General features: G+C 45.1%; 1 protein-coding gene across 15 annotated transcripts in view; it reads left to right on the top strand.

The window, feature by feature from the left end:
* The window catches only part of MSI2 (musashi RNA binding protein 2), a 255,916-nt gene that overhangs the window by 90,057 nt on the left and 152,616 nt on the right, over positions 1-13,243 (top strand). Inside the window, exon 1 of one of the 15 annotated variants that reach the window (XM_055720938.1) lies at positions 2,107-2,214. The exons of the other annotated variants lie outside the window; for them this stretch is intronic. Coding sequence (XP_055576913.1) covers positions 2,122-2,214 — 93 coding nt within the window. The 5' untranslated portion in view covers positions 2,107-2,121. Of the gene's footprint in view, positions 1-2,106; positions 2,215-13,243 lie in introns of those variants that run through there. 15 annotated transcript variants of the gene reach the window in all.

Genomic DNA, 13,243 nt, shown 5'->3' with positions numbered 1-13,243 from the left:
AGCATCTCAGGTGACTTGCTCTTTGAAACGCTGAGCTTATTTATTGGTGTGGAAAAAATGGCTTACCTACTGCTGTGATTCTTGAAATCCTGTTTGTACTTGCTGCAGAGAAGAGCTTTGCAACCAGGGGAGGTTGTTTTGGTAACTGGAGGTAGCTCTCAAAGTACACAACGCGGTTAGAACAGCTATGAGCTTTGGGGCCAGGTGGACTCTCTCATTTAACTGAAGCTGGCAGGAGAGGGCATAACGTGTTGAATTTGAAACTGCAGCTTTTTGAAAAGTAAATGCCAGAGCCTTTTTCTCCAATAAAAAAAAGAAGACTGCTTTAATAAACCCTCTTCCTGACTTCACCAGTGAAAATGCCTGCCTGTTGGAGCACGTGGGAATGCAAACTCCTGAGACTTTGATTGTGAAATTTCTGGTAGTGATTATTTTTTCCTTCTGTAAAGCCCGGGATCTTTAGGAGTCCCAGCTTTCATTTTGTGAAGGTGAGCATCCCTAGCTGCTGTAAGCTGTGGAGGAAGACTGGGAAAAATTACCTGAATGAAGTCAAAAGGCTTAACAGAACAGTGCGAAGCAATGTAATTAACAGCCTTGTGATTGCTGAATGCTTAGAGCTGAATGGTGATGCTGAACCTGTGCACATGCAGTTGTTGTGGGGCTCCCCAGAGCGGCTTGGTGGGGTCTGGGTGCCGAGGGGGGTGTGGGTGCCAAGGAAGGGGCTGGCTGCAGTGCTCGTAGCCCTGGTGGGACGCGGCATGGCCAGGCTGGGGGTGCAGGCGGGCAGGGGTGCAGGCAGGCCGGGGTGCAGCCCAGTGCCGCTGGCCGGCAGGAGGCATGTCTGGGTGAGAGTTTGGGGTTGAGGCTTCACTGTCCAGGGGTTTCAGGGAGCAGGATCCACAGGAGGACAGAAGGAGGCTAAGCCAGGGAAACAAAACTCCAAGCTGTAACAGTTTATGATCAGAAGGAAAAAATAAATGAAAAAGCCATTGTCTTACTACTTAATCCTGATAGTCTAACTTGGTTGTTTCTGTGGTCCTGTTTTTTCAGTCAAAGATGTTTCAAACATGCTTGCAAACAAAATAAATTCATCGGGCATGGTAACCCGTCCAGGGCCTGCAGCATTGCCCTTGTGCTGACGTGTGAAAAGCTGGCTGTTAAGACCAAGTTTTAAAAGAATTTAAAAGAGAAAGTGTTAGCAGTGTGGAGAGGCCACACCGCTGCCCTGTGCCATCTGTGGGGCCGGGGCTGCGGATCTGCCTGTTGGGTAGGTTGCTGGAAGTGTAACAAAACGGTGCTCTCCCAGATCAGGACATGTCGGAGTGTTTAAGGCTTCTGGTATCATTTAAAAAAAGTGGGGGGGAAGCAACGGCCTGTTAAAGCCTGACCCGGCAGACTGTGACCAGCAGGAGAGAGCCCCCAGATGCTAATGAATTACACTTCTCAGGACGGGCATGTTCTGCACCTTTTAAGCTGCAAGTGACTGATGATAAAGGGCTTCTTTGGGTTCGTTTTTTACTAGGTAATGCTCCCTTTATGGAGCTCCTGTGAAAGTGGTGTAGTCCTTATTTTGCAACTTGCAATTATACTTCACATGGTGAACTGTGTAATTAGTTTGGAAGACTTATGCCTAGTCATTGGTTTATCCTAATCGGCTTTGGCTTTTCCCAACAACAAAGTGAGCTTATTTTCCTAAGCTGAAACAACTCTGCTCCCTTTGTTCCTCTCTTTTATTGTCTCATTCCTTTCATTCTGTTTTACTGCCAAAGTTTTGTTTCATTAGGCCTACAAGTCATTTCCAATCCAGTGGGCTGCTACAATAAGGCCTTTATAACTCAGCTGCCCCGGTTCCCATGTCCCTTCTGGTCTGGAGCCAGGACTTGCTGTTTGACATGGGATTTTAACCCCTTCGGTGCTGCCGCTCCCCCCCCTTGGCCTCGAGGCCGCTTTGGTGCGGGGCGGGAGAGGTGGGCTGGTGGAGCCGCCTGATGAGCTTACCAACCCAAAGGGTTGCGTGCGGTCGTTAATTGATACGTTGATGTGGTTGGGCTCCAGGTACACTTCTGGACCCAATTATGGAAACAGAATTCTGAGTAAAACTCTTCCTATTGGAACACTGTAATGAGTCTTGATGGGAACAGTCCCTTGAATGAGGAGGCGACTGTGTCCTTCCCGCCCCGTTTCCAGCACGGTGGGAACACAGTTACGTTAAAGGTACGTTTCAGTTGTCTGGAGCTATTAGACCAGCCCGTCTAGACTGTTCCTGTAGGAAAATCGTGTTTTCTTGTGTGGCAGAGAATGCACTTTGAATGTATACTTTTTTGAAAAAGAATGGTGATTTTTAAAGGAGGTGTGTGAAATAGTTTTGTGGACAAACAATATTTTTACATGTTGTTATTTCAAACTGCTAGAAAAGCACTGCTGGTGTTGGTGGCCCCAGCTGTTCGGGATGAAAATCCCGAAGCGGGATCATTGACGCTGTGTTTTTCCTTTCACAGCAATCCTAAAATGACTTTTGGGGAAGGGGGCCTATGGCATTTGATTTTTATTTTAAATTTTCAGATGAAATTGGAACAGACCAGCATGCATTAATTTTGTTTTCTGTTCTGGCTTGCCACGAGGTCCCTCAGACAAATCGTAGGCATGTTTCAACTTTGCTTGGAATATGTTGTTTCGTCAAGAATGGCTTTTTAGATTTGGAGATGTTGAAACAAGACAGGATTTCTGAATTACCTCTCTGGATCTGAAACGTTTTGTACAGTCACTCGTTATTTCCTGTGAGATGCAAAACAGACCAGCGGAATAATAATATCTAGCTTCTGATGTTGTTTTTTTTCCTGTGAAACTGTCGAGCTTTTGAAGGCTTGTAATTTTCTCGTCTCTTCCTTCCGTAGGCATGGCTTACTGTGGGGTGGCAGTTAAGCAAGAGGGGAGTAATTCCCCAGGCTGTCGGGGCGGCAGGCACGCCTTAGCAGGGCACAGCGCTGTCTGGCAAGGGAACTAGAGCTCAAAGCAGCAAACCTGAGGGCAGCAAAATGCGAGAACGAGAATTTCGTTCTTTGGTTGTACAGTGCATTGTAACACAGACAGCAGCGTAAATAACAACGGGTTTAACCTCTGAATAAATAATCTTTTGTAATAAAGTCCCCGTGCTTTCTCTGCGTAAGTGCGCAGGGAGGGAGGGAGGTGTGATGCTCACTGAGGATTTCAGCCCGATCGGGTGGTTTACGTAACTTGCTTCCTACATGCTTTCCTCCCTGACAGCTGTGAAAATAGAAATCAAGAAATCATGAGAGAAGACTCCTCCTTGTTTGGCAAGGCTGTCTGGGTGTGAACGAGTTAATGCGCTGTTGTAGTATTAAGCACTCCAGTGGTTTACTTTTCCCTGAGACCTTGAGTGTGGCCTCTGAAGATGTTATTACAATAGAGTTGTTAGCATGAGAAAAGGTGGTTTTCTCACCATGGGTTCATTTTGGGGAGATTTGGAAGGCCGTGTGGAGCTGGGGCTAAGGCCAGAGGCAGGAGCTGCAAGGAATTTTGCTTGTATGAAAGTGAAAGCTTAGTTAATTTGGACTTGGCATACAATTTGAACTGTATTGTTACATCTGTTGGACATTGGTATGTAGATTTAATGGTCAATGGAATACATGGATGGTCTATTCTTGAAGTATTTGCTTTGCAGAAAAGTCATTTTTGGGTTTGACAAATTGTTAGGCTTTCAGGTTTTTCAGCAATGTATTTCCAGATGCAGTATTTGTGAGCTGGCTACATTTTATGAAAAGAAGGGACAGATTTGGACTCTCATTTACATTCCGGTCCGTAGTAGCTGGAGTTCCTAAAACATTTGTAATACACAGTAAAATAGAGAATGTGGTGGCATTTTTTTTTTTAGCTGCTGCTAACCTAACTGTTCCCTTCCAAGCGATTCTGAGCTCTAGACCTGGTGTGAAATAGCTTGTAGCTCATTATATTATTTTCTTCTATCTAAGGTATCTGGGTGTACCTTGGGAGAAGTTACTTAATTTGAATCATTGCACCGCCTTAAAAGAGAATGAGAATAAACAAATACATCGTTTGCAGCTTCTGCTAAGTTTGGGACGATGATAAACAATATTTGTGGGGGCTGTTTGGTTACAAAAACATGGAGTGGCATTCGGCTTTGCTGCTGCCTCTGCCCTTTGCTTGTGCTGTAAAGTTCCAGTATGTCTGGATTTCCTTATTTCAGTGTTATGTTCCTGATATTCCAAAGGATAATGAATGTTCTTTTAAATTTTTGCTTTGGCATGTGACAGAGGGATCTGGGATATAGGAGTCCTTCATGGCCTAAAGCACTTTGTATTATTTCTTTCCCCTCCAAAGCATGCCTTTGTTTTAAAAAAAAAAAAAAAAAAAGTTTTTTTTAAAAAACTGAGAAACTCGCTCGTTGCTTCACAAGAAGTCAAGGGTTTCATTCTGCCAGTGAGAAGTTGTACACAGGAAGTCAGTTTTCAGGTGGTCTGTAGTAAGACACATGCTTTGTGGAAGTGGTTTTGTTATAAATTAGATGGTGGTTTCTACCTGGATTTTATGAAAAGAGGAAACGTTAAGGCAGGATTTGTGGGCAAGGAGGCTGTATCAGAACTCAGCAGAAGTCTGAAGTACAGTTTTATTTCCTTTTCTACTCTGGTTAAATGAAATGGTAAGGAAGCTTTTGTGCTGTAGCGCTGCAACTTGTGTGAGACTAGGTAATTGTGGTGGAGAGCCGGGGCCCCGAGCATCTGTCTTCTGTTTCCCACTGTGCCACCCACTTGCTGTCTGACTTTGGGCAAGCTGTTTTATCTCGCCTTACATTTCCTTGCCTTTCTTACTTAGCAAGCTCTGAAGGGCATGGGAAATGTAAATATGCCAACACTCATGTCACTTGCAGCCTTCTTTAGTGTGGCGTGGCCATGGAGCGGAGGCATCACCCTGGAGCCGTGAGCGGGACTGCGAGTGAGCCCTGTGTGCACCTGGGCTGCTCTGGGTGCCTGCGGCTGCTGCGGGTGTACGACTGGAGCTGCCCAGCTCCTCGGAGCCATGAGGGCAGCGCCTGCATCCCTTGCCTAAAATGTATTTTAAGACAGCTGGGAGATTTTGGGGATTTTTCCTTTGGTGGTTGTTGGTGTTGCGGGTTTTTTTGGCACAGTTACGGTTAGTGCCCTATATTCTGTCTCGCATACTTTAGTAAAAGTAGGGGAGAAGTGTTGATCCTGAGCTTGCAGAGTAGGTCACCATTGGTGACCCAGAATCATGCCAAGAGCCCAAATGAAATCAGTAATTAATCGAGGGCTGTGTTTAGGAAGAAAAAATTAGTAAGAAAATATTTATGTTTCTGCCTCCAACATGTGTGTGAATGTTGTTTGTAGTCTCTTTGTGTCAGTTTTCCAACTGAGCCAAACCTGTGAAAATTACCTCTATCTTTCCTGAGACCCCAAGTTAAGTCAGTTTTGTTTTTCACCCCTGCTTTTATTTTATACAAACACAATAAGCTATACAAAATACCTAACAAATGTAGTTAATCATGTTTGGTAACATCTTTAAATTATCCCTGGTGTGTTCTTGGATTCAGCCCCAGTGCGGATGAGTGGGGCTGTAGATGTAAGACTTCTCTGGAAGGAAATGGTTTGGTTTTGTTGTGCTGTGGTAGCATCTTGGAAGCCCCTCTTTTGGAGCAGGACCCACAGGGCTGGCTGCTATGCAGAAAAGCAACAGCAAGATGAACTCTGCCCCAGCAAGCTGCATCGAAAGCAAAAGATAGTGATGTTAAGCCACAGCAGTGGGAGTCAGGTAAAGTTTTCTGATAGGTATTTCCAATACATGCTGCGAAGTTGCATCAGATTCCACATTGGCACTTGTCTCGAAGTGCAGCCTCCTGGACTCCCTGGGAAGTAATTTGTAAATGTAGGCACTGCTCCTGACGTCCATCGAAACACTAATCTGTATCTGGAGCGTTACTTCTGTTCTTTGAGCAGCTGCAGCTGAGGGTGCCAAAGCTTTGCCTTGGGAGAGCTTGTGTTTTAACATTGGTTCTCTAATGAAGAAATAGCAGTTATTTAAAACTTTTTGTGGTGTAATTGAAGCTTGCACTGTACTGCTCACAAATTCGGGGTAGACTTGCCAGCTAAGGTGAGCTAGTTAAAATACAGTTGTTTAGAAAGTAAGTGTTTGATCGTTGTCATACTACGTAACAAATACACCAGGATTCAGTGATAGGATGTGAAATGGGAGGATTTTTTAAGGGCAGCTCTGAGTCTGGACCCTTAAGAAAAGGGCTTTTAAAAGTATCCGTGAGGAACTTCAGATGAATTGTTCCAAATGTGCAAAAAGAGCAGACATTACTGGGAGGAGGCGTGATAAGGTTTTCTCCATGCGTAAGTGAATGGCATACTCGGTCCCTCTCAGCCCGTTAAGCTGGCAGTGTGCAGGGCAGGGTGCTGCTGAGCAGAGGGGTGCCAGGTGCCCCGGCCCGTCCATCCCTTCTGTCCCCAGGAGTCGGTGACCCCGTGCCTGGCCCCCACGCCAGCAGAGCTCCCTGTGCTCCCGGGAGTGAAGCCCTGTGCCTGTCAGCCCACCTTGCAGCGACGGTTCCAGCCATGCTGTCTTTCACCCTGCTGTACAGCGTTAAGGAGGTGCCTGGCCTGACCTGCAGCTGGGTTTTTTAAAAAGTTTTTTTTAAAAGACTTTTTTTTTTTTTTTAATTTTTCTGATGGAAAAATTGTTCTTAAATTGGAAGGTTTTGTGCAGGGCCTGAGGGTTCTTGTTTTGTTTGTGTGCTTGTTCTCTTTTTATTGATTCCTGTGATTTTTCCATCAGGGTGCTAAAAATCCACAGGACTGGTTTCTGTCAGTCTTAGAGGTGAAATAACCCAGTTTTGGGCACACACGTAATGTTGATGGATGACTAGTTTAATTAAACTTATGCTAATTCTGCAGAGGTAGTATATTAAATTCATTTGACATCCATCTTACACGTATATCTCTCTTAAATGAAATGAGCATTTTGTTTTCGGGGGTGGGGGTGGGGGGGTGGGGGGGGAATGTGCCAGAGCATGTTCTGGTAGAAGCGGAGTGGTACCCGAGTGCAGCAGGTTGGTGACTGCCAGCCCTGAGAGGGAGATGTGTGCAGTGGTACAGTATATGCATTTATAAATATAACTTCTGAAATGGGGACAAGGGCAAAGTAGCTCAAATGAAGAGCCAATTAAGATAATCTAAGCAGAATGAGGATTATCCGCCTCTTACACTGAAGGATACCTAAAATGCATGTGGCCAGTTGAGATGAAACAAACGTCGTCTCTGCCAGGGACATTCGCAAGGGGTTGGGGTGAACAGGAATTAACAACAGTGTTTTCAACTTACTGTCCAGGGCAAGATGTCATTGAAATACTGATCTGGGCTCAGTGGGTCCTGCTGGCAGGTTATATCGCAGAATATACCTCTGCTGTAATGTCATCACCGTGTAAGTTTGAAGAAGTAAGAGTATTGGATATATCGTAAAGGAATGATTGCTCATATAAAAGGAGTTCACATTTTGCAGTTTTTCTTTTCACAGAAAGTTGAAAACACCAGCAAGTCTGCCAGGGAAGAAGCTGCTATGTGTGTTCTTTTTTAATATGAGTTGCAGTGCCCATCATGACCTTATTGCCGCTCCTGGTGCTGAGACAGGCTGGTCTGAAGCGCACCGGTAAGGCACGCTCACCTACCACTAGCTGGTAGCAAAAGTGAGATTATATTTGCACCCCTGTTCCAGGACATTGATTTTAAATCTCGACCAATACAAGCGTGTGCAGGATTGCACTTCGAGCATCTATTTGTTTTGCTGCTGGCATTAGGAAGTGTTTTGGTGTGTGTTGCCGGAAGGTGCCGGGCTGTAGGCTTGTTGTAGTGGTGTTTATTTGAAAAGAGGGAGCGCAGCAGAGCCCACTGAGGCGATGCTCCCTTACTGGGGAAGTTGCTGTGCGAGTGGTGACTTTTTGGGAGAAGGTCTCTCTGTTGACTCTGTTACTCCGATGAGTGGTTTAGCGAGTTCAGATTGGTGCCATGTTAATTGTCAGGACTGGGAGAGTGGGAGCAGATTTCACCGGGGGCAATGGAAGAGATCCAATGAATTTCCACTCTGTTTCCCTGCTTGGCAAACTAGCACTTACTGTCATTTTGCATAAATAGGTTTATTTCAGAGGGTCAACCGTCACCACTCCCCCTCTTCCCCTCCCGGCCCACCCTCCCCTGAAGGATAGGAGGCCGACGAGCGTTTAATTTCCCCAACAGCAGGTGCTTGTCATCCATCTGAAGATAGCTGCCAACATCTGGTGCAATTGCCTCAGCAAACGCAGTAACAAGGCAGCCTGCAGTTCAAACGCAGAGAGAGCATTGCCTCTTTAATGATAACAAGCTGTTGGCTTCCCCTCTGAGATGAATTCATCTCACAGATGTTTGTCTAGTTTTGGCAATCTTATCACTATAGCTTTGGTGATTATGCTCAACTGGAGACTATTACTATAAAAGAAGTTTGAACTTGTTCCATTTTTGCATTATTTATTTATTTATCCGTTTATTTCTTTGCTTTCTGGATATAATTTGTATCAACAACTGTAATGTCGGTCCCATTCCCCAAGTACCCTTACGTTTTTTTATTGCATCTGCTGAACAGTAGTTTGCTACTTGACATTCACCACTGGCGAATGTCTTTCAGCCACGCTGACGTTTTTAACGTTCCCCATCAACAGCTTTGTGGTTTGAACCCTCTATTTAACACTACATTTTCTGGGATTACTTGGCGCTCACTGTGCCTGTTCTCTCTAATAACTGCGATATACTTACTGTTTCTGCAAAGCACGAGTTGCCAAGAGTGTTCTGAATACTTCTGTTTGGACGATAGCACTCTGGTGACCTTGGCCAGGGTCTGTAATGACAACGTTCGACCGTCTTCATTGTTCTATCTTAAACGTTTCCAGCCTCAGTATGATTGTACAAGATGTGGAGACCAGCAGGCTGAAGGCTTCAGTGCTTGTTTGCTGTCATTTGGTTTTCTAACATGCCTTTTTGTTGTTGTTTTGTTTTTAAGGAGACATTTTCTCCTGAGCATGTAGAATTTAATTCTGGTAAATAGGATTTATTTTTGGAAACGTGCTTGTGAATAGGTGACTCATGCCTGAATGAAGATGTGTCACTGTTGGTGGGGATACCACGTATATAATTTCTTAGTCTATAAATAGATGTCAGTCCAAGTGTTGGTGACATGGTGATGCTTTGCATTGACTCGTTAGCTGCGGAGTGGCTTCTGAGGCAAGTGTTTAGAGTGTCAGTCTCTCCTGCTGGAGCAATAATTTCTGCTGATGCTTAAGAAATACACATCAATAGCTTTGTAAAATGCTGGGAGTACTTTAATTGGCACCACGGAAATCGAAATTCAGGTGCGTTCTTGTGCTGCTGCCATGGGGTGTACTCACGTGGCTTCCCTCCATTGTAGAGGTGGAAAAGCTGAGCTGGGGAGTTTGGGCACCTTTCAAAGGCCAAGGGTACCACCTGCAGGGTCCTGACACCCAGAAACTCTCGTGTGCTCGTTTCATGCATACGCTCGTTTCTGTTGCTGAGGGTGATTTTATGCTAAACATTCAGGATTAGAGATTGCTGCGATTTTCAGATACTGGAAGTAACAGTTCCTTTTCCCTGTCACTGATGCTAAACTGGTTACATGTTGTTGATGTTGGCTCAGCACCGTTTACCCACCAACACGGCACATACAATTTAATGTCTGCCTTTTTTTCCTGCTTTTGCTGTAGTAACAGTATTATTAAAAATCCATTAAATTTTCATGTACATCATAAAGTATGTGCTCCTGTGAATGCAAGCACAGATAATTATTTCTGATGAATAAACCAAAAGGACAAGTATGTAAGAAGTTCATCCTGCAGCTTTCAATTTTCATTATATACATCTCCTGCAGGGGCAATCGTTGTGATGTTGCAGCTGGTTATTTCTGTGGCCTGGCTCTCCCTAGAGATGGATGATGGCAATGCAAACTTGAACTAGCAGAAGTGCCAATGTTTTTGCAGGCGTATTTGTGGATAAATGGTTAACCAGGGGAGGTAACCCTCTGGAAGGTAGAGGATGTGAAGGGCACTGCAACACAGTAGCAACTTTCTCAGATTTTTTTATTTTTAATTCATTGCATATGGGCTTTGTAGAATCTTGGAAAGCAACCCAATTATTTCTCATTAAAGTAACCCAGAAATCTAGCAACAAGCAAGGTGTCATTGCTAGAACAACACCAGGAAGCTAGGCAAGCTCTTCTTGGTTTCCAGGGCCTGAAGTAGGCAAGGGAATCATTAAAAATAATGCATTACAGTGTCCATAAAGTTTCATGCAGTGTATAATGGTCCATAGGGGCCTCACCTAGTTTTCCATATATGATACATATATAATGGTTACAGCTTCTCATTAACTTTCCCATAACACTAAATATACTTCTCTTTAACACCCCCTTCAGGCTTTGTGTTATTTGCCAAGCATTTCCTAATAAGCAGGAACTTAGATATTTATTATGCTTGCCTCTTATCCCTGCCAGGCTAAAGAAGTTGTTGGCCCCTCTCCTGCACGTTTCATTTCCTATTCCTGAACGCCCTGAACAAAACCCAGCTCTGGCAGGGTCCGGTCCTCTCACTGAGAGGACCTCCCTAGGTTTATCCTGCTCTGGTTTTAAGAGTCCCTCACTGGTATTTCTTGTATTTAAGAGTATGTCTGCACTCAGAGAATTACTCTTGGTGTAGCACATGGTCCCTGCAAGAGTTTTTGATCTTGGCAGCAGCGCATAGCCCTTCGCTGTCCCAAATAAAAAAGCCAAATTATCCCAAGAAGTCCTAGAGATCCCACCAAATCCTTTGTACCTGTGCCTTCTTTGCACTTGACTATTAGTGCTAAAACTGCTCAGGACTGATGGATTCTCTCTGGTGACTTGGTTGCTTTTTGCCCTGGAAAGACGTCTTCCAGGGCTTTGCGCTGCTGACGGTGTGAGGTTTGGCTGAGTTTTGGTAAGATAGTACAAAGGAAAACAATGTTCTGAGCTGGCATGGCTATCAGATGAGTCCAGGGGTAAGGAGGAGGAAGACAGGGTTAAGGTTGTGATGGGACCATGACTTAGGAGTTTATCTTTGTGGACGTGGCACTGATTGCTGTGTTATTTTGGTCTTACTTGGATCTCCATCCAAAATCTGGGACTAATAGTGTGGCTTTCCTATTGCTGCTATAACTGCGGGCTTTTCTGAGGGGGAGTGAGCGTGTCTGTGTGCAGCACCTTGCCATGACCTTGGTCAAAGTCATAGTGCTGCTGTGATACCAAATGATGACAAATAAATTCACCTTCATACAGTTTAGTCTAGCTGGCTTTGTTCCTTTATCCCTGATCCTCCCTGCGAAGGATTTTGTTTACTTTTTCTGAAATGGAAGAGGCCCTGTTACATAGTCCTCTTTCAAAAATAAACCTCTAAAAAGGAAAACAAAAGAGAAGGAACAAAAATCAGATGTCGTCTGATAATACAGAGCAGTTACTGAGCCTGAGTTCAAGACAACTCAAACCAGAGGTTTGTTTAAGTGTAACACAAATTCTACCATTTTTGGACAGTGTGAAACTCTCCTTCTCTCCACCCAGTGCTTTCGGAAAACAATCAAAAAAGAGAAGCACAGTAAAATTCTACAAGTAACATCTTTTGATTTTTTGTTTTGTTTTGTTTCGTTTTCTCCCCTCCTCCTCCACCATCTTCTCTGATTAGATTTATGCACCAAAGTTCGCAAAGTCAGCTAGGAGCTATGGAAAAGCTGGATTTCATTTGACCTCCTGGCTGTATTTTTACTTTCTTAAAGTAAAAATATATGTTAAAGATGAGGGTGCGTGGCTTCCAAGCCCAGCAACAGATTCTTGATCTGGGAGAAAGAGAGAGACCCTTGCCTGCTGCCATTGCAGCCCACCCCGTGGGGCTGTGGCTCGCTGCACACCATGCTTGTGCCCCTGCCCGCTCCATGTGCTGCACTTCGGGTGGGCTGTGAAGTTCATTGAGCTTTTGTTGTATTTATTTACTTACTGGCCCCTTGGAATGTCTTATTCCTGTTTGGAGCTTGGAAAGCCTGCCTGTCCAAGTGGAGGTGAACTCTCAGTAGCTGGTGACATGGGAGCGAGCCATGCTGGCTGCTTGTGAAATCTGGGTTCATTTACTCGATGGATTCTTTAGGCTGTGACAACTTCAGAGAAGCACGTCATATCAAAAGAGAAGAGCTGCAGAGATTAAATACCGAGCGATCGTGAAAGCAAGTGAATCAACACAAACATTGTTGTCTTCGCCCTCTGCCCCCTGGAATGTGACCTTGTCTGTCGATGCTGTGGGGTCCCCAGCACCAGCTGTGGTGGGTGCACAGGGAAGAGCATCCTTCTGCTGCCGTGACCTTGCGTCACCCACCATGGCTGAAAGCTCCCTGACCTGGGGCAGGGGTGGGTGCCTGCAGCAGGAGCTTTCTGGGGAGCGAGGGGTGGCTCAAGCATTTATTTTAGTGAAGAGTTCAGCCGCTTTTTCCTGCGGATTAACTAAGGGTGCGTGTTGGGTTTTTACTAGTAAAGCCAGAATGAGCAATTAGAAGTATAGCTGAAGGGAAGACATCTTCTCCTTTGCTGTTGTTTGGTGTTTCAGAGCACACCCCATAGCACATCTTACGTTCGTTTTGGTGGGTTGGGGAGGCTAACATGGCCTCGCAAGGCTTCCTGGTGGCAGTGGCCAGAGCGTTAATTACAACCTCAGCATTTCCTTTGCTGAAAATGGAGCTCAGGAGCCTGCACATGAGCAGCTGGGACACTGCGGACTGACTGCCCCGTACGTGGGAGCGCTCAGATCGCTGCAGTCAGTTTGGGTGGCTTCAGGCTCTCTTCCTCTGGCACCACAGCTGCCGGCAGCTGGCCGATACAAGGCGTGAGGCTTTGTGGCTGGGGTTAGTTGGTAAATGAGCCTCTTGAGTGCCACTGACTTAAATACCTTAGTGGCATCAGCGGATGCATCTTTAGCAGCTTGCAGTTTGCGGTTGCATTTCTGAAGTAAATAGGTAGTATATGTTGGCTGTTCCCCACCGCCAAAATGGCTGAGGAGGATAAATTAAAACCTCTATAATACCAGAACTGCACCTTGCTCATCAATAATTAGGGTATGGATTCCTGGTGGAAAGTAAGCTTTGTGCTTGGTTGACTC

This window comes from Falco cherrug, chromosome 1 (genome assembly GCF_023634085.1).
Source record: "Falco cherrug isolate bFalChe1 chromosome 1, bFalChe1.pri, whole genome shotgun sequence".
NCBI classification, from domain to species: Eukaryota; Metazoa; Chordata; class Aves; order Falconiformes; family Falconidae; genus Falco; species Falco cherrug.
Note: the sequence above shows the minus strand (reverse complement) of the source record. Positions and strands in the feature narration are given on the sequence as shown.